Source organism: Pseudorca crassidens, chromosome X (assembly GCF_039906515.1).
Source record: "Pseudorca crassidens isolate mPseCra1 chromosome X, mPseCra1.hap1, whole genome shotgun sequence".
Taxonomy (NCBI): Eukaryota; Metazoa; Chordata; class Mammalia; order Artiodactyla; family Delphinidae; genus Pseudorca; species Pseudorca crassidens.
Window position 1 is genome coordinate 21,206,496 of NC_090317.1, and position 27,558 is coordinate 21,234,053.

The 27,558-nt window shown below is 53.4% G+C and overlaps 2 protein-coding genes across 16 annotated transcripts in view; one reads left to right on the plus strand and one right to left on the minus strand.

Annotated features, from left to right (window-relative positions):
- ELF4 (E74 like ETS transcription factor 4) overlaps positions 1-8,073 on the plus strand; it is a 47,873-nt gene extending 39,800 nt beyond the window's left edge. For 4 of the 7 annotated variants that reach the window (XM_067723373.1, XM_067723374.1, XM_067723371.1 and 1 more), the window contains 6 exons: positions 19-210; positions 1,070-1,153; positions 1,230-1,422; positions 2,107-2,484; positions 3,310-3,868; positions 4,484-8,073. In XM_067723373.1, coding sequence (XP_067579474.1) covers positions 19-210; positions 1,070-1,153; positions 1,230-1,422; positions 2,107-2,484; positions 3,310-3,868; positions 4,484-4,978 — 1,901 coding nt within the window. In that variant the 3' untranslated portion in view covers positions 4,979-8,073. Of the gene's footprint in view, positions 1-18; positions 211-1,069; positions 1,154-1,229; positions 1,423-2,106; positions 2,485-3,309 lie in introns of all 7 variants that reach the window. The other 3 variants (XM_067723376.1, XM_067723377.1, XM_067723375.1) reach the window with 3 other exon arrangements.
- A 5,350-nt stretch (positions 8,074-13,423) lies between these two features.
- The window catches only part of BCORL1 (BCL6 corepressor like 1), a 60,125-nt gene continuing 45,990 nt past the window's right edge, over positions 13,424-27,558 (minus strand). For all 9 annotated transcript variants that reach the window (XM_067724269.1, XM_067724265.1, XM_067724260.1 and 6 more), the window contains 5 exons: positions 26,134-26,300; positions 25,181-25,326; positions 18,397-18,474; positions 17,172-17,325; positions 13,424-13,849 (listed from right to left, as the gene is read on the minus strand). In XM_067724269.1, coding sequence (XP_067580370.1) covers positions 13,567-13,849; positions 17,172-17,325; positions 18,397-18,474; positions 25,181-25,326; positions 26,134-26,300 — 828 coding nt within the window. In that variant the 3' untranslated portion in view covers positions 13,424-13,566. The remainder of the gene's footprint in view (positions 13,850-17,171; positions 17,326-18,396; positions 18,475-25,180; positions 25,327-26,133; positions 26,301-27,558) is intronic.

Here is a 27,558-nt window from a genome sequence, read left to right on the forward strand (position 1 = left end):
AGGCCTTTCTTCTTGCAGTCAGCACCTCCGAAATGCTTCCAGACCCGGACCCTGCTCCAGCCGTCACTCTGCCCAGCTACCTGTTTCCTGTCTCTGAGCCCGACGCCCTGAACAGGGCTGGTGACACTGGTGGCCAGGAGGAGTGCTGTCTGGAGGAGAAGGTCCCCAGAGAAGAAAGTACCAAGAAGACTGGAAAATCGAAGAAGAGACGTAAGAGAGAGAAGGGGGGGGAGAGGGGAGAGTGTTCCTTTAGGGGGGTGGGCAGTAGGAGGGGCTCAGGGATACCATAAGTAGGGGTGAGTGTTGGGGTTAGGTTCACAGACACATTTAAGAGAACAGCTCTCCGGTGTGGTGGGATGGACAGAAAGTCCTCCCTTCTGGAAAGACGGGCCCCATCAGGTGGCCTGCCCAAAGCCTGACATTTCCCAGGCCACCCCCATCTGCCCAGCAGATATGTAAACTCTTAAAAACCCAATGATCCCCGTGGGTTGAATCCTGTACTGAGTGTTCAGACACCAGGCTTGGCCCCCTGGCCAGTCCCTGGCCCTCTGGGGGCCTCTGCCTCAACCCATGCTCTTATCTTCCCTCTCGGAGCTTACGGAGCTGAGACCATGTATGGGAGAGGACTTTGGGCTTTCCCAAGCCCCAGTGTTATTGATTTACTCAGGCGATGGCTGGTCGATACTGCCGTGTCCGTGCGGCAACCAAACCCTGGTGCCACACTTATCCACACCACAGTCACGCCTTTAGGCTGCCTTTTTGTTTCAAAAATTAGGCGAGGCAGATTCTGATCTTCTAAAGGTGGCGCATCGGTAAGCACTCCATTGCCCACACAGGAGCAGTGTTCTGCTCTACCTTTGGGGCCTGAAAATGAGGGCTGGCCATTGGGCAGGTGCGGGCACCTGAAGGCTGTGCCTGTGGAGAGTGACCCCGGGCCTCCCGGGGCCTCTGCCTTGTCTGCCTCATCACCTAACTTGGTGAGCGCTTGGGCCCTCCCTCCCAGGAGCCGCCCTTCAGCGCTCACCCTGGCTGGGCTCAGCCTCACCCTGCTCCCACCATCCCCCCACAGTCCGGAAGACCAAGGGCAACCGCAGTACCTCACCCGTCACTGACCCCAGCATCCCCATTCGGAAGAAATCGAAGGATGGCAAAGGTACGGCGGGGAGGCAGGTGAGGCGGGTAGGGAGCCGGGGGGCCTGGGCGCCCCCTCACCGCCTGCCACTCTGCAGGCAGCACCATCTACCTGTGGGAGTTCCTCCTCGCACTTCTGCAAGACCGGAACACCTGCCCCAAGTACATCAAGTGGACCCAGCGAGAGAAAGGTATCTTCAAGCTGGTGGATTCCAAAGCGGTGTCCAAGCTGTGGGGGAAGCAGAAGAACAAGCCTGACATGAACTATGAGACGATGGGACGGGCACTAAGGTAGGAGCCACTGCCCTGAGGAGTCACCAAGCTCTTCCTTCTGTCCAGGGAGTCCCGTCGCTAAGGGGCCTCCAATTTTCCCTGAAAAGACTGGGCTCTGGGTGATGTGTAAGTGCCTCGCTCCTGTGGCCTGAGTCACCGGGACGCTCTTCCGAGGAGGGAATTCCTGTGACTCTCCCGTTTGCTTGCCCCCCAGCCCATTTCCCAGGTCCCGCCTGGGAGGGACAGTCCCCTTCCTCTTGCATTTCTGTCCTAGCCTTTTTTTCTTTTTAGAGCAGAAAGAGAACTTTAGGGCCCCCCATCCCCAAGAAGGGCTTCCTTCATATTCTGCAAGCTAGGGGTCCAGGAAGATGGGCCTGACTTACCCACGGTCGGTCTCTCAGGTTGGGGGACTGCTGAACCCCCATCGTCCACCCCTCCCATCCTTCACTCACTCCCGTCCTCTGCCCCAAAGCAGGATGGGGGTCAGCATTTGAAATCCCTGCTTGTGGACCCTTTGAGTCATCAGGGGGGAGATATCAGAAATTTCATAAAAGCCTTCCAAGTCCGAGAGTTGGCCCTACCCCTTCCCTTGCCCTTGGGCTCCCGTCTGGCTCCCCGACCAGCCTCCACCTCGTGCGCACCCTGCCCGGGAGGGTGGTGTGTCCCTGGCTCACCCCCCACTTTCTGTCCCGTGTCCCACAGATATTACTACCAAAGAGGCATCCTTGCCAAAGTGGAAGGGCAGAGGCTGGTGTACCAGTTTAAGGAGATGCCCAAGGACCTGGTGGTGATTGAAGATGAGGACGAGAGAAGTGAAGTCCCAGCCACATCCCCTCAGGCCTCCACTCCCTCCACCTCGTCCAGCAGCACCACCCGGCGAGCCAGCTCCAGGGTATCATCCAGAGCTGCCCCGCATGGCAAGGGCGCCACTTCCTGGGAAAAGCCAAAGTTTCAGCACGTTGGTCTACAGCCATCTGCGAGTCTGGAATCGGGACTGTCTCTAGACGAGGAGATCCCCACTACCTCCACGGTGCTTGTCTCTCCACCAGAGAGCCAGGCCAAACGCACCAAAGCTGTGAGGTAAGTGCGCCCAGGCCGTTCCAAGTCTTCCCATAGTACCTCGTGATGGGGAGCGTTTTCAGCTTCTTGCAAAGCTCCGCTCTCTCTCGGGTCTCCTGGGACCCTTGTGGCATCCCTGGGAAGCCAGTGGGACACTTGTTGGTTAAAAGAGGAAAAGTGACTTGCCTGAGGTCACACGCCAATGTAACGGCCAAGCCAGCTGTTGACCTGGGGTGCTTCTCTTGCCAGCTGGGGCTGTTTCTGTTACCCCAGAGTGCTCCCCAAGCAGCCACCGGGAGCCTCTACTCCTGGGCTCGTCCCCCCAAGCCTCCTCCACTCCAGAAAAGAGGCAACATCCTGCCTTCCTCAGGCCTTCCAAGCCCACCAGGAGGTGTCCACACTAAGGTGCCTCCAGTTTTCCGTGGAAACTTTGGCCTTCGTCTGGTTTATATGTATGTACCTGTCACTACGCTGGTGTGGGCCACAGGGATGCTCTTCTGAAGAGGGACGGCAGTAGAGTGGAGCGGTGACAAACACGAGCTCTGGAGTCAGAAAGCCTTGTGTCCCTGTTACTAGCTGTGTGGTCTAGGGCAAGTTACCTAACCTCTCTGTTCCTGTTTCCTCACACAGTAAAATCAGATTGTTAATCTTATTCGACTCATGGCTGATCGGAAGATTGAGTGAAATCCTGCATGCCAGCCAGTTAGAATGATCCCTGACCTTTACTAAGTGCTCAACAAACGGTAGCCAAAGTGACGACAAAGAAAACGCCTTCAGCTCCGTTCCTCCTGTGCCCTCCTTCTGAGCCTCCTACCTGAACCAAATCTGTTTTCTGTTTCTCCTCAGTACTTCTTCAGTGCCCAGCAACATCCACCTAGGAGTGGCCCCTGTCGGGTCAGGCTCGGCCTTGACCCTGCAGACCATCCCGCTGACCACAGTGCTGACCAACGGGCCTCCTGCCAGTACTACTGCTTCAACCCAGCTCGTTCTCCAGAGTGTTCCGCCTGCTTCGACCTTCAAGGACACCTTCACTTTGCAGGCCTCCTTCCCCCTGAACACCAGTTTCCAAGAGAACCAGGTGGCAGCACCAGGGGCTCCGCTGATTCTCAGTAGCCTCCCCCAAATTCTGGCTGGGGGCAACTGTCCGACCAATCCAGCACCACCCTCGGTCACAGGGGCTGGCCCAGCAGGGCCCAGCTCTCAGCCCCCCGGGACTGTGATTGCGGCCTTCATCAGGACTTCCGGTGCCACAGCAGCCCCTGGGGTCAAGGAGGGGCCTCTGAGGCCCTCCTCCTATGTACAGGGCATGATGACTGGGGCCCCCATGGAGGGGCTGCTGGTTCCTGAAGAGACCCTGAGGGAGCTCCTGAGGGATCAGGCTCACCTTCAGCCACTTCCAACCCAGGTAGTTGCAAGGGGTTCCCACAATCCGAGCCTTCTGGGAAACCAGACTTTCTCTCCTCCCAGCCGCCCCACTGTTGGGCTGACCCCGGTGGCTGAACTTGAGCTCTCCTCGGGCTCAGGGTCCCTGTTTACGGCTGAGCCTAGTGTGACCACATCTGGGAGCCTACTGACCAGATCCCCAACCCCAGCCCCCTTCTCCCCATTCAACCCCACTTCCCTCATTAAGATGGAGCCCCATGACATATAAACGGAGGGCTTGGGGGGAAGTGTGACCCACCAGGCAAAGTGGAGCAGCATTTGTATATGGACTTCCTCTAAGAGCCTGACTGAAGGAGTGCACCTGCCCTTATATTTCAGTGGGGGGTCAGTACACCACACCCCCGTGCCCCACCCCTGCCCGGCGTCACCATGGCCAAGACAGGCCCAGTCGGAGCATCCCTGGTGTCAGACCACAGCTTTCAAGAGCACTAGGGGCTATGTTCTTGTCGGGGTAATAGGCTGACTTGGTGACGGAGGGCAGACCTCCTGAGACGTCTGTAGCCAGGGCTGGGGTAGGGGCTTCGTGAGAAGAGTCTTTTTGCCTGACTGTATTTCACCATCTTCTTTCCCTCCACAGAGTACTTACTATCCCGTACGTGAATATCTCTGTATGTATTTGTGTGTACTCGTGGGTCTGTATCTCCATTTCTTTGGTGAGGACGGGGGTGTAGCTGTGAGGTCTTCAAGGGTGTGTGTCTCTCTGTGGGTCAGCCACAGAGATGGGGAGTTTTCTGTTTTAAGGGAAAGCCTTCTCCGGTTCCCTTTGTACAAACCAAGATTCGGTTGTTCTGAGCCTATGGGGTACAGGTTGGAGCCGCCACATCTGGAGAGATGTCACAGAGCTGGAGCAGGTCCAGGGGAAGAGACCTTCGATGAGCATGTGTGTTGGGGAAGACGCTTTCTTCCTGGGGTCAGCCTCTTTGCCCACCAGTCATTAGCCAGCAGGCCGGAAACATCAGCTCCCCAGAGCGCTTCGCTGAAGCGCCCCTCCAGGGGCAGACCCAGCCACAACGTCCCCGGGGGGAGGGGGGCTAAATTAGCTGGATGTTTGCGCCAAGGGCTCGGGCTGTAATACCAGCCTTCACGGGCGCCCTGCCCTGCACCCCGAATCCTGGCTTCCCTCTTGATTAATTTTGCCCCTGCCGCTTCCCTGCTGGCAGGCGGGGCCGGGGACAGTCGGATAATCCAGTAGCGGTGTGCTTCGGGTCCACCTCTGTCCCCGCTCGTGCCTACTTGCTGCTCAGCCTACTTTCTACTCCCCTCACAGGTCGGTCCACCCAGCCACTTCCGCGACCGCTGCAGCAGACCACCTCCAGTGGGCCGCGGCCCCTGACCTCCAGCTTTCTCACCTCACCCTGATTCCTCCTCCACGAAGACGGGAGCCAGCAGCTGTGAGCTCCCTGTTCCTCCTGTCTCTCCATGTGCCTTCCTTCCATCTTTCCTCTTTCTGAGAAGGGGTCAGCCAATTTTCTCTTGAAGTCAACCCCTCGGCCTGGGGCCTCCATCCTGTCCCCTGTCTCTTCTGTGAATTCGCTTTCCTCTCTCCGCCACGTTTCAGAGCCAGCCTAAGAGCTCTAATATGTCAGCCTTGGAAACAGTGATATTATCTGGTGAATTTGGTTAATGTGAATCAGTGCCTCAGGACCTTTGCTATGTCCCTGGCACAAAACCAGCCACGTGACCTAACTACCTCCCCTGGTTGCCCTTCTCTCTCCTTCTGGTCACTGCCAAGCCCATTATTGTCCTCTTGTTCTCCCTCTTCTCCCCCCAGGAGGGAAGCATACATGGTTGTGCAGGTGTATTTCTCACACGTCTCCAGCGCTTGGCGTTAACGTGATTTTTTTCTAATAAAATCAGTTTATTATGACCATTTCCTGGTGGCGGAAAGTAAAGCATCTTGAAGGGGGTCACCTTTAAAAGTAATTTTGGCACAAAGGTGCCACGTGGGTTGAGACTGGCCCTGCCCCCCTCAGCCCAACCCCATAGAACTCATCATACGAAGGTCTTCTTCACACTTCTTGGCCCCTGTGAGCCCTCACGGCACATGACACTACTTCCCATCCCCTTGGGCACTAGCTGGGCTCATCCGAGTCCTCCGTCACCCTCTCTCTCTGTGCCCGTCGGGCTCCACATCCACCACTTCACATGTGGGTGCCCCCAAGGGCCTTATCCACCCTCCTGGCTCCAGGAGGGCTCTTTGGGTTGGGTCTGGAATCTAGAGCTCCAGCCCTCACTCTTCTCCTCAGCTTGTGGCTCACATTCCTAGCGGTCTGCTGGACAGTTCTACCCGGGTGCCTGTCAGTCCCTCAAAGAGTGCCCCTCTATCAAAAATGGCTATTTGAAAGTCCTCCACACACACAAAACCTTTTGAAACAAAAAGGCCATCATGACTTGCCTGTTTCTCTTAATGCTGCCACCATCTTCCTGACCTTCTAAGCTTGACATTTGAGAGCCAGCTGATGGCTGTGTTCACTTGACCCTGTCCCCGCCCCATTTCCTGAACTCCAGCGCAGTTTGCCATTGTCTCTCAAATCTGGCCGTTCTTCCACATTCCCAGCCTAGCTCAAACTCACTCAGAGCTTAACCCCGTCCCCAGACATATTGGCAGCCCCCCAGGGTGATCCGACTCAGCCCCTCCAATCTGCCAGGGCACCACCTCTGTTCTTCCTCTGCCAGGATGCCTCCAGGTCGGGGTGACACTCAAAATACTTAACCTCCGGGTTTCCCTGGTGGCGCAGTGGTTGAGAGTCCGCCTGCCGATGCAGGGGATCCCAGTCCGGGAGGATCCCACACGCCGCGGAGCGGCTGGGCCCGTGAGCCATGGCCGCTGAGCCTGCGCGTCCGGAGCCTGTGCCACAACGGGAGAGGCCGCAACAGTGAGAGGCCCGCATACGGCCAAAAAAAAAAAAAAATTAACCTCCAATCTGTTCTGAGCAGCTGGGCATTAACCCTTTATTTTCTGAATCGTGAGGCAGTCCAGGGGTCCTGGAGGAGGTGTGGGGGAGCACTTGAGGGCTCAGGTCAGCCGTTCCAGAAGTATTTTGCGCTTAGCATCAGCTCTGTCTTCAGACAAGTTCCCAAGTCTTCGACCTTCTGGCAAGGCCCTTCACCATCAGGGCCTGACTTCCCCAGTCGGCTCAGCATTGCTTCCCTGACCTGTGTACTGCTCCAGTCAAAGGGGTGGATTGGCTGGCCTTTGAATGTGCCTCTGTTGGAGTTTCCCACCTCTGTGCTTTTGCTTTACTTGCTTCTGCTCAACCGGAATGGTCTTCCCACCCCGCTAGTACCAATTAAGTTGTATCCATCCTTCAAGTCTTGGTTCATGGAAGCTGCCTCCCCAGACCAGTTTTGGCAGTTTTGGCAACCGATTGTGAGCAGCCTGTGACATCTCTATAATAATCACAAACTGTTACTTACATCCTCAATGACCTGAACCTATTTAGTCTCCCCAATTACCTTCTGAGGGGCAGGGGACTGTATCACCCAAAGAGCAGGGCACACTACGAAGAAACTAGTGAGCATCAACGGACGGTTACTGATTGAGCTGGTGAGAGATGGGGGACCAAAGTTTGAGGTAGGTGACCTCCAACCTCCCCTCTGCACAGGCACTCACCCCAGGTGCTCCACTGCCCAGGGCCTGCCCTCCCTGGCTCAGTGCCCTCATGGTACCCCCACCCCACCCCCCAGCCTTAGCATCCAAGAGTTGTTACTACTTTGAACATCCCCTGCCCCTAAAGAAACTTCCCTGTCCAGTTTCTTTCCTACTCGAAGTGTTAAATTAGCTAATCTGATAAACTAACCTGTGCTGATATAGTTATGGGAGAGGGCTAGAGGAGAGCCTCAGGAGACAGGTTCATTTCAACCAGGGTCACGTGGCAACAACATCCCTGCCTTTGCAATGGTTAATAGAGTCAAGAGACTTGCTCCTCACCCCCAGCAGCTGATGCATTACTCCCTCCTCTGAGCTCCCACAGCACTTTGTATATACCTCTTATTGTAGCACTTAGCACATGGTAGCTCCTTAGCTATGTGTTTATGTATGTTTCCCCTCCGATAGACTGTGAGCTCCTCAAGGACAGGGACTGTGTGTTAGTCACTGATGTATCCCCAGCGCCTAGCACAGTGCCTGGCACACAGTAGGTGCTCAATAAATGTTTATTGAAAGAATGAATGAGTCCTGTTTCTAACCATGGGGATTTCAGCCCTATACTAAGGCAGGCAAGAGGGGCGAGAAAAGGACAACCCATACTTGGGGGCTACCACGGCTCTTTTCCCCTCATATAGCACTGCAGGCACCTGCCTCCCTTGCCCACGTCTGCAGCCACCCCAGGACAGCGACAGCAGGGTCCACAAGGAGACCAAGGCTGCTTCCAGCAATGCCTTGCTGCCACCAGGTGCCCCGAAGACTCTGAACTCCTGCCCTTTTCTGCTGCCCCCTTCCTGGGACAGACTCATCACTATTTCCTCATCCCTGGTTGGGACTGAGTGGTAGAAGCGTCAGGCCCTGTGGGAGGGGCGGAACAAGAAGGTATTCTCACGATCGTAGTCTTTCTGACCCCATCATGTATTTTTAAAGAGGCGGTTGCCTCCGGCTCCAAAGCCGCTGGATCCGAGGTGAGTGCGCTCATTCCCCTCCGGCTGCTCCCAGGCCTGGGAGGCCAAGGCGGTCGCAGCCTGTGAGAGCCTCGGCCTTAGCACGCAAGGCGTGCGGCCTGCGTCCAGCAGGTGGCGCTATGGAGCCGGCGCAGGCGGGCGGGTGACCCAGCGGAGCCCGGGAAGGGAGAGGCGGCCAGGGCGGGGCGTGCCGCTCTTGGCGGAGGCGGCCGCGGCCGGCATCTTCCTCTGCCTCTGTCCTGACCCTGCGCCCCAAACTGTCCCTGGGCGGCTCCGGCCCCCACCAAGGCCTTCCATCGCTCACTACCTTGGAACTTTCGCCCCGGCCCCCTCCTCCTCCCCTTCCCCTTTCTAGGGGGAATTCAGCAGTCGAATGAATGCCCTCTCCCCATTGGCCGGTCGCGCCCTGGCCCCGCCCCGCAGCCACCCACCCCCAGCCTCCGGGACTAGCAGGTGAGCACGCGGCGGGCCTGGCCTCCTGCGCCGGCCGCCACTCTCGCACGGGCGGCGGGAGTGAGACCGGGCCGCCGCCCCCAGTCGCGGGGCGCCCGGCCTGACCACCTCCCCACCGCGGCCTGCGTTTAGCTACACTTGCGCGCACCGCCGCTTTCAACCTTGAAATCGGAGAGTGATCGAGGCACTCGCGACAGCCGTCTGCGCGCGGAGGGCCCCGACCGCCCGCGGCGTGAGCCCGAGTTCCTGGGAGGCGTCCGAGTCCGTTTGCCCAACGCTGCAGCTTAGCAGCCCGCCTCGCCATGGAAACCCGTGGTCTCGGGGAACACGTGGAGCCTGGCCCGCCCTGTTGCGGGGTCCAGAAGGCTCCAGCACTTGGCCCCTCCCCCTGGGAGCTAAGCAGGTCGCCCTTGGGGCGGACCTCATCCTCCGCAAACCACACACGCACTTGTCTTACCAGGGACGGGACACCGTAAAGCACCCAACAAGCTTCCCCCGCACAGGGTAAAATATGGAAGGGGCAGGAGCTTACCGCCCAATTCCCCCCCCCAACCCAAATAGATCGCGGGTCGTCCTTTCTCAGAGTACGGAGACTTGAACAGTGCCTCCCTCTCAACCCTGCACCCCAAAAATGAACATTCTGGTAAGACCATCATTAACTGTAAGCTCGTGACCTCAGCACGTAGGAGGAACTAACTTCAGCTAAACAGCCATGTTTACTCAGTGTGATTCTCTTCCGTCGGCAGTAAATTGAGCCCCATTTGGCAGATGGAGTAATGAAGGCTCGAAAGATTAGGTTCGCTCTCACCCGAAGTCAGCCTAGATGGTAAGTGGTGGGCTGGCTCTTTCCCCTAGGCCGCACTGAAAGGATTAGATCACTTAATAAGAGGCCATCGTCCTCACCCCAGTCCGGACCAGGGATGCAGATTTACCTCCTGCTTTATGGGATTCACAGTCCGTACCTCCTGCTTTGCTCTTCCCACTCTGGCAGAAGGGCAGTGAGAGGACTCCAGAAAAGGTGTGGGGAAGGGAACCCAAAAGCAAGAAAAGAAACTGCTGTTTGGTCCCGCTTTTAACTCATCCCCTTTCTCCAGAGAAATAAAGGGGTGTGCACACCCACACACCCCAAACACCCATGGCTGTCCACGGGTCCCCAAAGGACCATCACCTATTCCTTTGGAGTCATTCGGACTTTGCCCACAGCATGTCCCTCCTGCCCTAAATGGAAATCCTTACAGCATCCCCACGACTCTCCCTTCATCCTTTCTTCTGAATCTCAAGGGATCACCTTTTCCCCTCCCTCTGCCTGTCCTACCTCCAGCACATTTTACCAATGTATTAAAAGAAAACCAAAAAAATACTCTGTCATACCTGGTTTAAAGAGTTCCCATGGTTCCCCATCACCTCAGGCAAAAGTCAAAGCCATACTCCGTGGCATGGCTGGCAGGGCTCCTACACCCTCCTCCCCCACCTGTACCTTCTAACTCCGGTGACACTGAAGTGGGTTGTAGTTTCCTGCACATACTACCCTTCTTTGTCTCCAAGCCTGTGCTCAGATGTCTCCTTAGTTCAAAGATTCTTCCCTACCACCCCTAATTCCCATTTTCCTACTTGTCAACTAGGCATCACTTCTGAACAACCCTGTGCCCCTGCCCATCCCTCTGAGCTCCCATAGCATCCCTGGCTTAGCTGGATCCTTGCACTCGCCACATGGCCTCAGGTGTTGTTTGGGAACCCGAGGCCTCAGGATCAGAAAGTGGGTAAGTGCAGGCTCACAGATCACTCCTGGGGCTGGCTGGGCTCCTGTCGGCCAGACACACAGACCCCTGGCCTGTACGCTGATACGACTCTCCAGAGACTGCAGCCACAGTGAGAGGTCCTAAGAACATAGCTTAAAAGGGCCTCATCCCAGGCCTGCAGGCATCCCGTTCCCCTCAAACAATAACAGGCTCATTCTGGAGCCAGCAGTCAGAAGGAATTATAGCTTCTACCACTGTTTTTCAGAAGTAGGGAGAAAAGTTGTAAAATCCAGGATGGGCATCTTGCCTCCATAGTAGCGGGGTCTTAGGAAAGCAGAACCACAGAAAAACTGCACTGGGTACGGGGGCAGGGGGCACACCGGCATGACAGTGAGGGCAGTGACAAGACCATGAAGTCAGCTGCTGACACCGGTGGCCCAGGGCAGGAAAGAGAGCTGGCAGGCAGGTGATTTCCTTGAGTTAAAGAGCGGCATCCCTCACAGCCACCTAAAAGGTGGTCCCTCCCCGCATCATGCTCCTCCTGTGCAGCGCACGCCCGGGGGGGACCCCACCAACCCCCGCCGCCCCGCGCCAGACCAACGCAGGTGCTCAATTCTCCCCACTGGCCACCCCCGGGATTTGCCCCGGCCTTTCCTTTCCTCTCCAGATCTTGCCCCAGTGACCCAAATGCTCACTGGCCACTCCACCTTGTCCTCATTTGCTGTGCCCATAAGGACCCAAAACTGCAAAGCAGGATCAGGGCTTTCCCCACTGACTTCATGGGGACGCCCACCTTCTGTAACCACGGAAGAGCCAATACGGGGAGGAGAGAAGACAGGAGACAGAAGCCCTGACACAGGTTTTTCAGTATGCAAGTGTTTTTGACTCCACAGCCAGTTGCTTAAAATTAAACATAAAGGGCAGCCAGAATACACACCCAAATGCAAAAAAGTAAAGGCAAACATAAAATAAACCACACAATACCATGACCCCCAACAGAACCAAAAAGTTAAAACCCCAAAAAACCCCTCATCTTTTTATATATATATATATATATATATATATATATATACATATATATATATATATATATATATTTTTTTTTAGAAAGGGAGAACAACTGTTCAAAACCAACTGGGCAGTATGGTGGGGGTGGGGAGCAGTCCTACAGAAGGGGGCCTAGAACTTCCCCCTGGGGACAAAGAACAAACACAATACAAAGAAAATAACCACCAATGCTCCTGCAAGGGTCAGGAGTCTCCAGAGAACAGATTGTCCCATCCTCAAACTGGCTTTTTTTTTTTTGCCTTTTTTTTTGTCCTTTTTTTTTCCATTTTCTTCTTTTGTTGTTGTTGTTTTAGCACCTGTACAATAAAACTGTACCATCTCCAACCAGAGCTGGCCGTAGGGAGGCCCTCCCGCCTTTGGATGGCACACACTCTCTACAAGGATTGTTCGGAAAAATAGCAATCGATAGAAAAATAAGAACAAGAGTGGGAAAGACAACGCCACAGAGGGGGCTGGGACAGAGAAGCAGCCCAAGCACCTCCCCCTCTCTCCACGAACAAACCCAGCGCTGGAAGGGAAGCCTGCTAGGGCCGCACACTCAGCCCCAGGTCCCCAGGCAGGAGTGGAGGCCGGCAGGAGACCAGTCTCCTGCCCTCATCTTAGGAAATAGCTGAGGCCTGGGTTCAACATCTGGCAGGCAATCCCAGAGCCCTCTGCAGATTCCAAAGGAGAACAGGTTGGGGGCAGAGGGAGAATGAGGGAGGAGAGAGAGAAGAGAGAGGAAAGTGGTGCTCTGAGTCAGGCAAGGGGGAGAGATGGGGACAAGGGTGGGGAGCCGAGAGGCTCAGTATCCAGGGAGGCCGGGGGCGCAGGGGGGAAAGCTGCAGGAACAAACCCATACTGTGCACTCTGAGGAGGGCAGTGAGGACAGCAAGGAGGGGGCTACCTTATCCTTCAGACCCATTCTCAACTCTCCTCCATAAGAGTCACTCATTAACCCCTTACTCCCATAATCCTCCCCTCCCCAGTAAACACTAATCTCGAGACAGCAGGGCTGCTGCAAAGGGCAGGAGGGTGAAATGGGAAAAACTGGGGGAGGGGTGAGCACCAAAGACTCAGGATTCACCCCCCACCCCCCAGACCTGGGCCAGCACCAGCCACCATCATTAGTCACAGGCCAGTGGCCCCCCCACCCCTCCCCGCCCCCTCCCCAGTGGTGGAAAAAACCCTGGGAGTAACTTTTTCGGAGGGAGGGAACAGCTTCAGAGCTTAATCGAGAAAGACAAAGAAAGGAGGTGAAGAAAGTCCCTCAATACAACAAGTTGTCTCAAATCGTCACAGTGATACAGACTTATCAGAAACCAATGAAACAATACAAATTAAATACTAATAAAATAAATACTATGGAAGACAAAAGAACACAGGGGAACAGAGGGGGCGCTCAGAGATTTGGGCTTTTCTCTTTTCTCCTCCGGACAGGCCGTGGCCACCCAGGGCCCAGGTTTGGTCTTGGTCACACACAAGGAGGCCAGTCCAAGGGACCCTGGCGCCACCTCCCACCACCCCTGGGACCTCTTGTCCTCAGACGTGGAGTTCAACTTTCCACCCCCGTCACCAACCACAACAACAATGACGATGACAGGGAGATGAGAACTAACTGTAACCAAATTAAAAAAAACAAAAAAACAATCCAGTCACTAATGCTGGCATTGATAAGGCGGCTTCTTGTTGGTCCGTATTATTGCCTCTTTCTGCAGTCTGGTGCTCGGTGGGGGAAAGACATGGGAGGTGGGGGAAGGGTGAACTTGGGAGGAGAAAGAAGAAAAGGGAGGGGCTGTTTTCCCGGTCAACTGTTCCAAGGCTGGAACTCCACCTCGGACCCTAGGAGCCGAAGCAGCTCCGCCTCGTACCGCACCAGCTCCACAGTCTCAGAGGAGCCTGGGGCGGAGGTGGCGTCCGTGCCTCCAGGCCACTCGGCGGGGGTCAGCAGCTGACTGGAGGCCACCTGCCGGTAGAACTCGGCCTTGGGCAAGGTGGCGATTTCAAAGTGCGGGAACCGAGCCTGAAAGATCCTCGAGGAAAGCTTCAGCCTCTTCAGGACGTCGGTAAAGAGAAACCAGTTGCAGGGCCTAGAAAAGGCAAGAATGGGAGTTAGGGGAGGGGGCCAAGGGGACGGGGCGGCGGGGGTGGGGTGCTGGGAGCAGGTGGGAGGGCTGCCGGTCTGGCCACCCTCCACTAAGCCACAGACCCCATGAGTGTAGCGGAGGTGAATATTTTCTCCTGTCCCCTACATTGGCAGGCCCAGCTTTCAGCTAAATGGCGAGCACTCAACCCATGAGTGGTGACCTCTTCCAAAAACGGGGAGCGGGAGGGAAATGGGCCTTCCAGAACCTAAAACTCTGAGCAGGCTTCCCCAGGCCTTACCCGCACCGTGACCTGGAATTTACCATCTGCTGGGACCAGTTCTGCCCCCAGCGATCCCTGCCAGCCTGTCTGGTTTCCCTTTCCTGTTCTCACTCCTGCTTCCCCTGCCTCCTTGTTCTCCAAGATCTTCTCCGGCAGAGGGGGAGCCGTGGAGAAAGGCCTAAACTGCGGGTAATCCAAAAGGCATTTCTCTTTGGCTCTGGAATGCATTAGACAAGTTTTTTCTCCAGCGGAGCACCATCATTTCTGCAGGGCCGGAGCTCACGTTACAGCTACAGCCAGTCTGACTTTGCTGAGCACACCCGACTGGGCGACAGCCTGGGGGCAGTCAGGAGGGGGGCTGCTAGGCTGGCCCGGGCCAAACGCTTGCTTTGACTAAACCACGAGGAAACGCTGCATCCCCATGTCAGTGGTCCCTGTTTCCAGGGCTGTCCCTCCTCGCCATTCGCCATTCCACTGTCCCACTTCCAGCCTTTACCACTTTTAGCCTGGACTATATTGCATCAGCCTCCTAACTGGTTTCGCTCTGCCAAGAGCCACCCCCCACCCACCCTCACTGGGTCCTCTGTTATTCTTCGTTTCCTAAAAAGAATATCGGACCTTTTCACTCGCTCCCTAAACCACTTTCAATGGATCCCCAGTATCTCCAGCAAAAAACCCTTCAAACTCTTTAGCATGATTATCATGCAAGACCTCATTCAAACACGACCCCATTCGACCCCTTCAGCCCTGTCTCCACCCAATCTCCCTCTCTCTCTCTCTCCCTTTCTCTCTCTCTCTCTCTCTCTCTCTCACACACACACACACACACACACACACACTGCACACTGTATCCTCATCCCACCAAATACCAGCCACTTGAGGAAGGACTAGCCCTGTTTTCTGAACTTGAATGTCTCAGTGCCTTTGCTCGTGCCACACCCTCCATCCTCCTCTCCTCCCTGGCCCAGTGCAGACTCCCTGTCACCCGTGAAGCCTTCCCCCGATGTAACCGGTTGCTCATCCCATCTTCCACAGTCTCATGGCACTTGGCTTGTACCCTTATTATAATACCTGTAACAGAGCCCATTTCAGAAAGAATATACAAGAAATGTAAACTGTGGTTCTCTCTGTGGCACAGAAATGGGGACTTGGGGTGGACTGGAACTTTTATTTTTCACTGGACACCCTTCTGAACTGTTTGAGTTTTTTACAATAGTAAATCTGCTTAGGAACTCGGTCTTTTATTAGAGTTAATGGTATACTTGTCTGTGTCCTCTATCAGACTGGAGATTCTTTGAAGGCCAGAGCTATATTCTAGCCCTCAGGGTTTGACCTGGTACAACTGCTTAAGACATGTTTCTGGAATTGAATGTTCTGTACAGCACCTAAAACTTCTACCCAGACCCACAGTCCTCATCCCTGAAATGCAGCATTTCTTACAAATGACAATAACCTCTGTCATCTCACACAATCAGGGAATGGGGTGTTCTGGGTTAAGGGAAAGGGACTACAGATGCCAGACACTTGGACATCGCTTTCCAAGAATGGAGGAAAAACCCCCTCAGAACATTAACATTGGTGATCACAATTCAGTCTTGCTTTGATGAGTCAGAAGGCACTTCTGAAAGCCACAGGGCCTCGGAGTCATCATTCTACACACACACACACACACACACACACACACACACACATTTCTTTAAGAACATAAATGTTCATTCACATCGCGCTGTAGCCGTGTGGAAGGGCAGATTCAGAAGTGGCGCTGGAGGATGTAACATCAGGAAAACCAGCTCTGCTGGTACCAAGCTCTCAACGGAAAACCTGCCTGCCGCCCAGCTTGCTGAGTGGTGCGCGGCCCTCGGTTGCCCCGTGTTCTGTCCGCACCTAAAGCACACTACCCCGGTCCTTTTACTGCCTGGGGCCCAAGATCCTGTTTCAGAGAAGGAGGTGCTGAATACTTTGGAGGAATTAATTAACTGTGCAATACTATATCCCAGAGGCCCAGCCCCGCCCTCGGGGATCAGCTTATGCCCAGAAGAATAAGGACCAAAAGCCCGTGAAACTTGATCCCTACTAGTGTCATCATAGAGGCTATTTTTATTCTTATCAGGCCAGGGGGGAAGGGATGCAAAGAAACTGTGGTCTAGTGGTTAGAGTCGTCAACTGAGGGGCTCCCTCAGAGGGTTCCTAATCCATTGCCCCCTCCTCCCCGTCTATCATGTGCACTTCATGTGCTTTCATTTAAAAAAACATAGGGTCTGATATTTTAAAAATAGGTATCAAAGAAAAAGTATCCTTAAAAGTGTCTGCAAAGGTACTTGAAATACGTGAAGACACCAAGAAGAGGACACTTAATGATGGAGGCCAAGAACGAAAGGACAGTGTATCCTGCATCCTCCTAACCGGTTCAGCCACGGCCCTGCAGGCTGCTGAACTCCCTTCTGAATCATCAAATAAAGGTTAAACTGGGTTCAGTCTAACGCTAAGTATCAAGTATATCCTAGTCTCTGAAAACGGGTGATCCTCGTTATAATATGCACGGTAATCTGAGAGGACAGCAGCCACGCCATCATCTCGCCAACATTAAGGCAATGAGAAACCAGCCTGTGGATTACTTAAGGACCCCGGTGGCCCCATAGCTATGGCAACCATATGTCCCGGCTTTTCCAAGAATCTCAATTTCAAATATTCTGTCTGGCTGTCCCCAGAAACCACAAAAATGTTCCAGAGATTCTAATAGTTCACCAGCCCAAATATCTCCCAGATCATCTCTTACACCCAGGAACAGGGCAAAAATCCTTCAGAGAGTGAATCGAGATTTTGGTTTTGCAAAACACACATAGTCAATGTACCTAGAGCTATTCTGAACATATCTAATCTGGGCTGGAAAGTCAGGCTGGACTTGGTCATATATTATCTTTCCTATGCTCTAGCACTTGTTCTCCAGGTCTCAGCTTCCTCCTGGAGAACTCCAGCATTCTCAGGGAGGCGGGCCCTGGCCCGGGGTGCTAGTGCTTGGTCCTCATAGATCTCTCACACACTCACCCGCGGGACACTGACACCTGGAGGTTGTAGCAAGGGAGAAGAGGCTTGTCTGAGAGCTCAAACATAAAATCATCCCCATCCACATCATCTCCTTCTTGATCGGAGCTCCCAGGAGGATTATGGAGGAGGTCACAGGCAAACCCATCTTTTTCCTCTGTAAAGACATCATACAGGGAATTAGGACTTAGCTACATGCATTAAGACCAAAGAAAAGAAATGCCCCAACAAGATAAAGAGGTGTGGCGGTGGGTGATCAGACGAACCAGATCCCCAGTCAGGGCCAAGTGTCTCTGATGTCATGGCTCACAGCCTTGGGAGGGCATGTGAAAGTTCTAGCCCCGGGAGGTAGTACTTTGTGGCCAGCGATTCCTTATACTCCTCCACCTTTCAACCGGAAAAAAGCAAGGTGGTGTGAAGGATACACTGCCCAACTGTTGGAGACAGAAGCCTGAAGATGTCATCGGCAGTTGAAGGCAAGGGAAAACACCTGCCCTTCAAACTGCAGCTTTCCCAAGCCACCAGAAAGCCTGCTGGCGTCCCCAGAAGCCCGGAGGGGGCTCAGCCTGTTCCCTTCCCCAGCCGTGTGTTCGGGTGTGGCCTGCCTCTCCTGGTCCAACTTCCCCCAAGCTTAGTAGCGGGCGCCTCCCTCGATCTGCAGCCCCTGGTCCAATGGGTGAATGCCGGATGACGGCCACAGATAAAGGCTCACTGCTCTTCCAACAAAGGAAAGCTCGGGCCAGAAGGCTAAGGGCTTGGGAGACAGCAGCTATCATCTCAGAAACCCTGTGTGCATCTTGGGGGCAGGGTAGGGAGGGAATGGTAGCTGCCAGATGAGGGGCTGGGTCCCTCTGGAGTGTGAGCAATACCAGAAGAGGTGACGACGCACATAGGCGCTTCTGGCAGGGTTAGGACAAAGCAACGGAGGAGAAAGGGACTTGGAAAAGAGAGAATTTTTCAAGTACCCAGGGTGGGGAGTGGTAGAGGGCTAATGACGGATGGCTTTCTCCAAATCAATGGCATCTCCTGGTTTTGGCCAACAAGTTCTGAGTCTGGGGGAGGCATGGGCTAGAGTGTGGGCTGAAAGGGCCTGTAAGCTACTAACGAGTGAAGAAGGGCTACCTCCATTAGGTCACTCCTGGCTTTGAGAAGAATCAGTGAAACCCAAAGCAGATCCCAAACCTCTGAGCCATAGACAAGGGTGGGAAGAATCCCACTTAAGGCTTACCCAACACAGAACTGCTGTAAAAGTCCCAGGAAACACCAGGATCACCCTCTGCCCGGCCCTGAAGATCCGAGAGGTGATCTGATGAAAGAAGAGAGGGAAGTGAGAAAAGGAGGTAGGCTAGAGAAGGAACCTAGAAGCAAAGTATATCCATATGGGGTTAGGAGAATGGGAGATGGAAAGGAAGGACCATAAGAGGGGCTGGGAGCGACCCAAGAGAAATCCGCTTCCTGCTATCCATCAGAGGTTACAAACCAGCAGCCAACAACCAGCTCTAGCCCGCTTACTGTCTAGGTTTTGGCCCAGTGTTTTAAACCCCTATAATTTAATTAACTTCTAACATTTTAAAATTGGGAAATTTCACTTAAAAATTCGGATTTCCAACTTTTCTTGAAAAAAAAAATCAGGAGATCTGGCAACACTGCATCCACATTCCTACATGTCAACAGTTGGCTGGAGGGAGAGGCGACATGTGCGTTCTCCAATTCAGCAGGCCCCACCCAGCCTGCTCTGCTCTCTAACACGATCAGCCTAAAGGCATTTAGGCCTGCGACCCCTGCTTCAAATGATGTAGGGAATTACTCTGCAAGCAGAATCCTAGACCTATCCCAGGATTTCAATTCCCTGTTGGTCACAATGTTCATATATCCAATCGCGATCTTGCCAATTCAAAGTAAGATAAGGAAGCATAATTCCTTCTGTTTCGTCTTTGAAAACATGGTAGGGAGGGGAATGGCCAAGTTTATCCTCATGAAAATCTATTGCTTCCACTCCTAGGTATACACCCAAAAGAATTAAAAAAACAGGTATTCAAATAAAAACTCATACGTGAATGTCCCACAGCAGCTCTATTCACAATCTCCAAAAAGTGGAAACAACCCAAATGTCATTCAGCTGATGAAGGGATAAAAAAAAATGTGGATGAACACTATGGAATATTATCCAATCCTCCGTTAGGAGGAATGAAGTGCTGTTACACACTATGACATGGATGAAACTAGGAAAAAAGGAGGCTAAGGGGTTAGGACTCAGTGTTTTTTTTTTTTTTTTTTTGGCTGCACCACATGGCTTGCGGGATCTTAGTTCCCGACCAGGGATTGAACTCAGGTCCTGGCAGTGAAAGCACCAAGTCCTAAACACTGGACCACCAAATTCTCCAAAAAAACCCCATTTTAAAGCCTTTGCTTACTTGATCTGAGAACAGACATCAGGTCACCCCTTAGCCTCCCTGTTCCCTAGCTAAGCATCATCTAGGTGAATTGTTTCACCTCTCAGCCCCACATGGACAAAAAGCAGGTTTCCATGACAAATTCAACTGTGTCATCTGTGGGCACATGGCCCAGTGGTTGCCAATATGCCACGTAGTACAGTTGACAAGCTGATTTAGCTGTGACACCTGGGCAACAGGACAGGAGAGAGTCCAAAGGGCACAGGTGAGGTGAGGGTGCCCCCTGAAAACCAAATCCCAGGAGGAAGCTGGCAGCCACTCTTAAAGGAGCAGAGCTAAGCTTCCCGGATGGAAGGCACCGCCACGGTCCAATATACCTTCCCTTTGGGTCACACATTCTATCAGCAAAAGTGCCCATCAGTTGTTGTGAGCTACTGAAAAGAAATCGTTTTTTAGCAACCTTCTAGGAGATGAAGGGTTTCTTCCGAGAGGAAAAGGCAGTCAGAGAGAAGCATTCAAGTAATGGCTGAGCAGTCGGAGGGGAAAACCTATCGTCATGTACATTAGATCTTTTGTGCATTCTATGAAAAAACTCTGAGGTCACGGCTGCCAGCTTATTTCCTCTTCTGTACCGTGTGCCATTTGGGAGTTAGAAGTAATTCCTTCCAAAGGCCTCTGTCAGGTAGGTGTCTATTCTGTGCCTAGCCCTGTGCTAGGTGTCCCGGAAGATAAAGGAATGAGATCGTAAGTTCCCTAAAGGCAGGGCCCACGTCTGTCCTGTTCATCACTGTCTCCCTGGTACCAAAGCCCAGGTGCCTGGCACACAGTAAGAGCATAATAAACACATGGGGAAAAAAGTGGGCGGCGGGGCAGAAATTACTATAAGGCGAGACTCTAAAGTCATGTGCTTACTCAGCCTGGGTCCGGAACATATGCATTCAAGTGACTGCTGTCCCCCACACAGGTCACACGAGGACTCCATCAGAGCAGCCCTCGCTCACCACATTCCTGGGGCTCTTCTCTTGGAGCTGCCTTCAGAGACCCCGGCACACTCCTCTAATTTTCCTCGCTGGCGACAGATCTTTGTCATTTGCAGGTGAATTTGCCTTTTTGAGACAGCCCAAAGTTAACTGGCACAGGCAAAGATGCCAAAGTCGGAACAGGCCCACGAGTGGCATACAAGAGGAACCATCAAGGTCTGCTTGACGGGGCAGCTTTGAGGCACGTTTCCTCACACGTCTTCTCGTACAATCAGGATGAGGAGTGACTCCTTTTCCCTGATTCTCCCTTGCCTTCCCCTTAACTTTCAGTTCTTTCCGCTTTCCTTGCCTTCAAAAAGAACCCTCAGCCCAGCAATCCCGCTCCTAGGTATATACCCCAAATAATTGAAAACAAACAAATACTGAATCAAACAAATACTTGTTCACGCGTGTTCACAGCAGCACTAGGCACAATTGCCGAAAGGTGGCCACAACCCAAATGTCCGTCAGCTGATGAATGGATAAGAGAAAATGTGATCTATCCATACGAGTGGATATCATTCAGCCTTAAAAACATGCCACTACGTGGACAGACCTTGAAAACATGACGCTACGTGAAAGAAGTAAGACTCAAAAGGCCCCATACTGTATGATCCCATTTCTATGAAATGTCCAGAATGGGCAAATCCACAGAGACAAAGTAGACAGGTGGTTGCCAGGGGGCTGGGGGGTGGCGTGGGAGTAGAGAGCAACTGCTTAATGGGTATGGGGCTTCATTTTGGGGAGATGAAAATGTTTTGGAGCTCGATAGAGGTAGTGGTTGTACAACACTGTGAACACACTAAACGCCACTGAATTGTTCACTTTTAAATGGTTATTTTTATGTTATGTGAATTTTGCCTTGATAAAAAAAATTTTTTTAAAGTACTCAATGTGAGCCGTGACCCTGGCAATCAGAGTTTCTCTATGTCCCGGGGTCCCATCGTACCCCTCCCCATCTCCTCCAACCAAGTCACCAGCTGAGGGACATGAAAGGAGAGAAAAACAAAAAACAAGCAGTCTTCGACATGGGGTCATATGGCTGAGGTCTCTGGCAGGAAAAACAAAAACCTGTGATTCAGTGACCTCAAGTGGTAAATGGCTAACCCTTTCATCAGTGGAAGGAAAAGCAGTCCTGATACTTCCTCCAATGCCCCAACCCAAACTGCAACAATTCCCCCCAGCTCCCACATTCTTTCTGACAGAGGACGAAAAACGAGTCTGTTTTCCCTTGGGTAGGTTGGATATTATTCTTTTCTTCAAAGGGTCAAAGGGAAATCAGTCACATGCCTGCCTGTAATCTGGCCCAAGGAGGAGGTCTTCCAAAGGCCTCTCAGAAGGTTTGGATGGCTTGGTGTTCCGAGCCCAAGGACGAGAGAGAAAAGGTTCACTGTCTGACCTCCAGACAGTGTTAGGCCAAGCCAATGTAGGAAAGTCCACATTTTCAACCCACACGAATTACCAGCGTCTTCTGCTTTACAGAAGAATTCACTACAGGATACCATCCCTTTATATTTAAAAGAGGATTTGATTCCCAGACTTTTCCAGAACAGGGGACTTGTACAAAATGAGGATGCTCTACATGGGGCACAACCCTGAGAATCTCTCTGGCTCGCCGTTTCCGCCCTTTACACCCTACAGGGACTCGCCTTCATTTGCTGCCCAGTGGGATCTCCACTAGGGGAGGAAGAAGACAATTAATCTATGGAGAATTTGGTCAGGCAAATGCTTGGGGATGAAAAGCAAAAAGCTTCTTAACTACGTCGGCCAGACAGGCAAGGTAAAAAGAAACCCGGAAGTCCACACGGAGGCATCTAGGTGTATGGGCCTCCCTAACCCTCAACCTCGTGGTGCTTCCTGCAGCCACTCTACCCAGTGGTTCCTTGAGATTTGGGGCAGGGGAGAGCTATGGAGATGAAAAAAGAGAAATACCCGGTTCAAGGAATCAAAAAGCTCCTGGTGATGGTTGCACAACATCGTGAATGTACAAAATGCCACTGAATTGTTCACTTCAAAATGGTCCTGTTAGGTGAGTTTCTCAATTAAAAAAAAAAGGCGGTGGGGGGGGGGGACTTCCCTGGTTGCGCACTGGTTAAGAATCCGCCTGCCAATGCAGGGGACACGAGTTCGAGCCCTGGTTCTGGAAGATCCCACATGCCGCGGAGCAGCTAAGCCCGTGCGCCTAGAGCCCGTGCTCTGCAACAAGAGAAGCCACCGCAATGAGAAGCCCGCGCACCACAGCAAAGAGTAGCCCCTGCTCGCCGCAACTAGAGAAAGCCCGCGCGCAGCAACGAAGACCCAACGCAGCCAGAAATAAAGAAATAAATTTATTTATTCTTTTTTAAAAAAGGCCCTGAGTAATACTTCTCATCCCCCCCAAAACAGCCTTTGGCCTCAAGTCCCTCCTCCCGGTGCCTGCCTCCCCCGGCTGCCAAGGTCCTAGCCAGATTGAGCACTTTCCCTAACAGCCAATCAGAGCTCTGTCTTCAATCGGCACTCAGTATTTGCATGGAAAAGAGGTGGCCCAGTTTTAACACTCCTTTCAGCTCCTGGCTCCCACTATGAAGTTATAGCTCCATGCCCATAAAGTTGAGAAACAATGTCAAGATTTGAATGAAGGTGCTCAGCCTGGACAGGCTAGGAAGTGCCACAATTAAGAAAAGTCTTTTCTTGCGTCTGCAACACAGACTAGCATCCAAGTTAGTTTAAGGAGGCATCAAAAGGCTTTCTAGTAGTTGGGATTAGTTAACAGACATGAGAAGAAGAGAGAAAAACGTGTTTATTTCTAATTTTGTAACTACTTAAAATGGTTTCAACATTCAAACTCCTTGGGGATTTTGGAGAAGGGGTCCGGGAAGAAAAGACTTTGCTTACAACTGTGGTCAGAGACAGCTTTATTTGGACCCAGAGGGCCCCAAGCCCTCAGGAGGGCAGTCTCTAGCCCAAAGACACCCCTAGATGAGACCTGCTGATCAAAGGAGAGCTTCGTGCAGTGCTTTTATCATGTTGAGATGCTCTGGATGGTCCCGTGTGGCAGCTTTTCCTGGGAATTGTGTGGAGTGCAGACAACATGCGTGCGCGTGGAGGAGAGTGCGTGCGGTGCGTGGGATGCAGGAAGAGGCCACAGAGGGTGGCTTGCCCCGAGCCCCGGTGATGGTCCAGCTAAAGTGAACAAGAGTCCTCAGTGGCCCAGAACAAATGCCTGAAGGAGCATCCCCAAGGGGCTCCACCCCTCACAGACAGGGGCCTGGGACCCCAGAGCCGGCAGAGGGAAGAGGCAGTCCTGCTCCAGCCAGAGAGGCTGGGTCCTGCTGGGGGCGGGAGGCCTGCACACAGTGGGGGGCCCACAGGGATGAGTTGGTCTGGCTGCGGACTGGCTGGGGGCTGGCTGAGCAGGAGTCAAGGGCTCCCTCAGCGGCCTCCTATCGCTCCCCCTCCAGCTTTCATTAGTACCTAGAAGGCAATTCCCACCTAGTCCTCCTTCCATGGGGACCTTTAGCTCAGGTTCCTTTGTTTCTTCCTCCATCATCAGCCACCTAGTTAACCTTTGTTCAATAAACAAATGAGCCCCTGATTGGGAGCCCAGGACTGTATTGGGGGAGGCGTGGGGGGGGGGCGTGGGGGCATGGGGGGAGAGTTCGGGGCTGAGGCCACAGCCCAGGAGAGAGGGAGCAGCCTCGGGCAAATCCTTGACCCTGTGGGCTTCCAGGCGAGAGGCGCTGAACCACAAACACTGAAGCCTCCGAGGAGGATCAGCGACACAACTCCCAGCTGCTCCATCTGACCAAGTGCCGCTCAGGCAGCCTGAAGAAGTCACTGCTAGCGCAAGGGCCAAGCTGTGATGTCACAAAGGAGGCGGGGTTCCTTCATTCGGAGGTCAAGTCTGAGGAGATTCCCACTGAGCATGCCCAAGCTAGACTTCCCTCCTTCCCTCCTCCCTGCTGCCCAACTCGCCAGAGCTATCTAACTGCAGACAAACAGCTGTCATCCGCTAATAAGAAAATAAAGGCAAGTTGGCTTGTGGCCCTTGCCATGGGCCTTAACACTACTTTTCCAGAGGGGGCAGGTGAGGGAGGAAGAGAAAGGAACAGGAGGATGCAGAGGTAACATCAGAGTTACCACAGAGTGTCAGGAATAAAGTATCGGAGGGGTCCCAAGGGTTGGACTTTGACCACCAACAGGGAGAAAATACAAAGTGCAAAAACAAAAGCAAAATGTTAAGTGTCACTTCTTTGCAACCGACATACCATTCAAAGCACAAGTCCACACATTTTGCCCCCAACTAAATCTACTAGTGGGGCTGCTGTCCACAGGGAGGCCTCCCCACATACCAAACGGGGAAATGGGTCCCCGCGGGCTACCAGGGCCCTGAAGAGGATGCGCGTGACGTGGACGCTCAAAGCACAGGGACAAGAGGAAGCGACCTTCTGACTTTTTAAAGTTCACAGAGATTTCTGAGCCACCAGAAGGAAAGCCCGTGAAGAGGGCTGACACCCCTCACAGGAGGTGCTTGAGATGGAGGAAGATGAAGGGCATCTCGGGAGCTCAGGGATCAGAGGCCAGCCCCAGGAACGAGGTTTTGAGTCTGGGCCGTACTCACCACTCAGAAAGCGCTTCATGGTGTCGCTACTGGCCAGCTTCATGGCCGTCTGTCCCGAGTAGGTGGCCAGCGTGGGGTCAGCCCCGTAGGACAGCAAGAGCCAGATGGTTTCCAGGTTGTCGTTGACCACCGCATCATGAACTGGCCTGCGAGGTGATACAGGGTGAGAACAGCAGGGCCCAAGTGGGAACCTGGGTGTCTAGGCCTCAGGCCACCTCATCAGGGAAAGCAAACTGAGCTGACCCCAGTGTAACGTGGGTAAGACTTAGGGCAGGGGAACCACTTGCTGGCCTGCACTGTCCTCTATCCCTACCTTTCTCCTCCCTCCCATTTCTCTCTCTTATCTTTCCCCCACCATGACGGGACAGTCCCCGTGGCACAACGGAGCTCCGCTGTTAGCTCTGGAGCTCAGGAGAGAACAGGTCCCTGACTGAGGATAAACTTAGAGCAGATGCTGGGGGATATGGATGGAAAAACCCAGATGATTGCCCCAGAGCAGGGATGAGCAGGGCTGCTCCACACACCAGGCCGGTGGCCAAGCGGAGCCTACACCCTCTGACCCAAGTCCCCCCACTCGGTATGCAACTTGTGTCAGTTTCACTCAGGAAGTAGGCCCTCGAATAGAGCACAGGAGAATGGGTGCAATTTCTTTAAGACAATGGCAGGTGTCTTTTTTTTTTTTTTAAGTATACAGAGATCAACTCAAGAATCAAATCTGGGATGTTACCCTAAGGTCAACCTCCCATTCCTAAAGCCCGAGATTCTGCCTGAGACAGGTGCACAGGATGATCCCTAGACAACACCAGCCTCCCCTCAGTGACCAACGTGGACTGGCCAGCAGGAACTCATCCAGCCTTGCCCTAAACCGGTCCGAACTGGGGCAGGTTCTCTTGAGGGAGGGGCTGAGCGGGGAGTTGGGAGGCGGCGGGGGGTAAGGGGAGCAGCCTTCTTGCCTCGTGCCGTCCTGCGCGCTGCAGTTTACGTTGGCACCGTGCTCCAGCAGGATGTTCAGGATGTCAGTCCAGCCCCGGGAGCAGGCCTCGTGCAGGGCCGTGTAGCCAGCGTTGTCACGGTGATTCACATCTTCACTGTCTTTCTGGAGGCAGTAGAGAACAACGTCCTGTGGGAACAGGGAGAGTGCCGTGAGCAAACAGAGGCCAAACTCTGGAAATCACCCTAGTTAGGTCTGAAGCTCTCCAACTGTCCAAAGAGTCTCAGAACCTGCTCTTTAGTCCAGAGACTGACAGGCAAATCTCAAAATCTTTTGCCAACAAAATCAGTCCTGAGGTGCCATCGCCAGCGGCTCAACTTCCGGCCGTGTCCTCAGCCACGGGGAGGCAGTTCTAATGACCGAGAACACTCGTCTGGGTGTGGTTTGCTGGCTGAGGCCCTCAGAGAGGCTCACCTGCCCACCCAGAGCTTAAACCCTCAGGCCTCAAGTGTCTGAGCACTCTTTCTGTAGTCTGGGGCTTTTTGAGACAGCCCCAGACCAAAGAAATGAGACATGTGCTGGCAAGCACAGCCCCTGGCAGTAATTTGAGAACAAGGAAGAAAGAATTGGTTTAAGTACTATCCCTGGATGCTGGTTTTAATTGTTTTAAGTACTATCGCTGGATGTTTATCCCTGGGCAGTCAATTCCAGGCCTCCCCTCAAATCAAGACTGTTCCAAGGATAAGCCAGTAAGGTCACTCATCCATAGTAGTGATTAGCTTCCCTGGGCTGAGACGACAGGACCAGAAGCGGGACTCCAGGCCTAGAAGCTGCCTAGCTAGTCTAGGATGAAGCTGGTGAATACACTGACGGGGAGGGGAGAGGCAGCCCCTCTTCTGAGGGAAAGAGGCTGACAGCAGCTACCAGGGGCCTCTCATCAGCTCGCCCAGGGCCTGGTGAGATGGGACTCAGCCGTCCTGACTGACAGCTAGCTCACTGGCTGGCTGGCTGGCTAGAGCTAGCGAGCGCGCAAGCCTGCGTGTGCCCGCTGCCTCTACCCAGGGGACCACAAGGCCCCCTACCCTCCTCATCAGTGCAGATGTTGCCTCTTCCTCCAGGCCTCAGACTACTCCTCCCTCCCTCCCTCCCATGACAGGCTGTCCAACTTGCTCTTGCCCCATCCTGATTGGTTGGCCTGTGGTTTCCTGTTGGCTGGTTTGGCCCCAGGTAAAAGAAGTTCACTTAAAGGGCAAGCGTTGGTCATCATTTTTTCTTTCGATCTCCCTTGGCAGCTACCCAGGCCCCCACACGAGGTGCTCGAGACAGATACGTGGTTTGCCAGTAAGACACTGTCAAAGCGGCTCTCCCATGCCAACCAGGCTGGCTGGGAGTGCAGCTGTCTTTAAATGAGTCAGTTATGGGTGTCGGAAGCCTTAAAAGAAAAGAG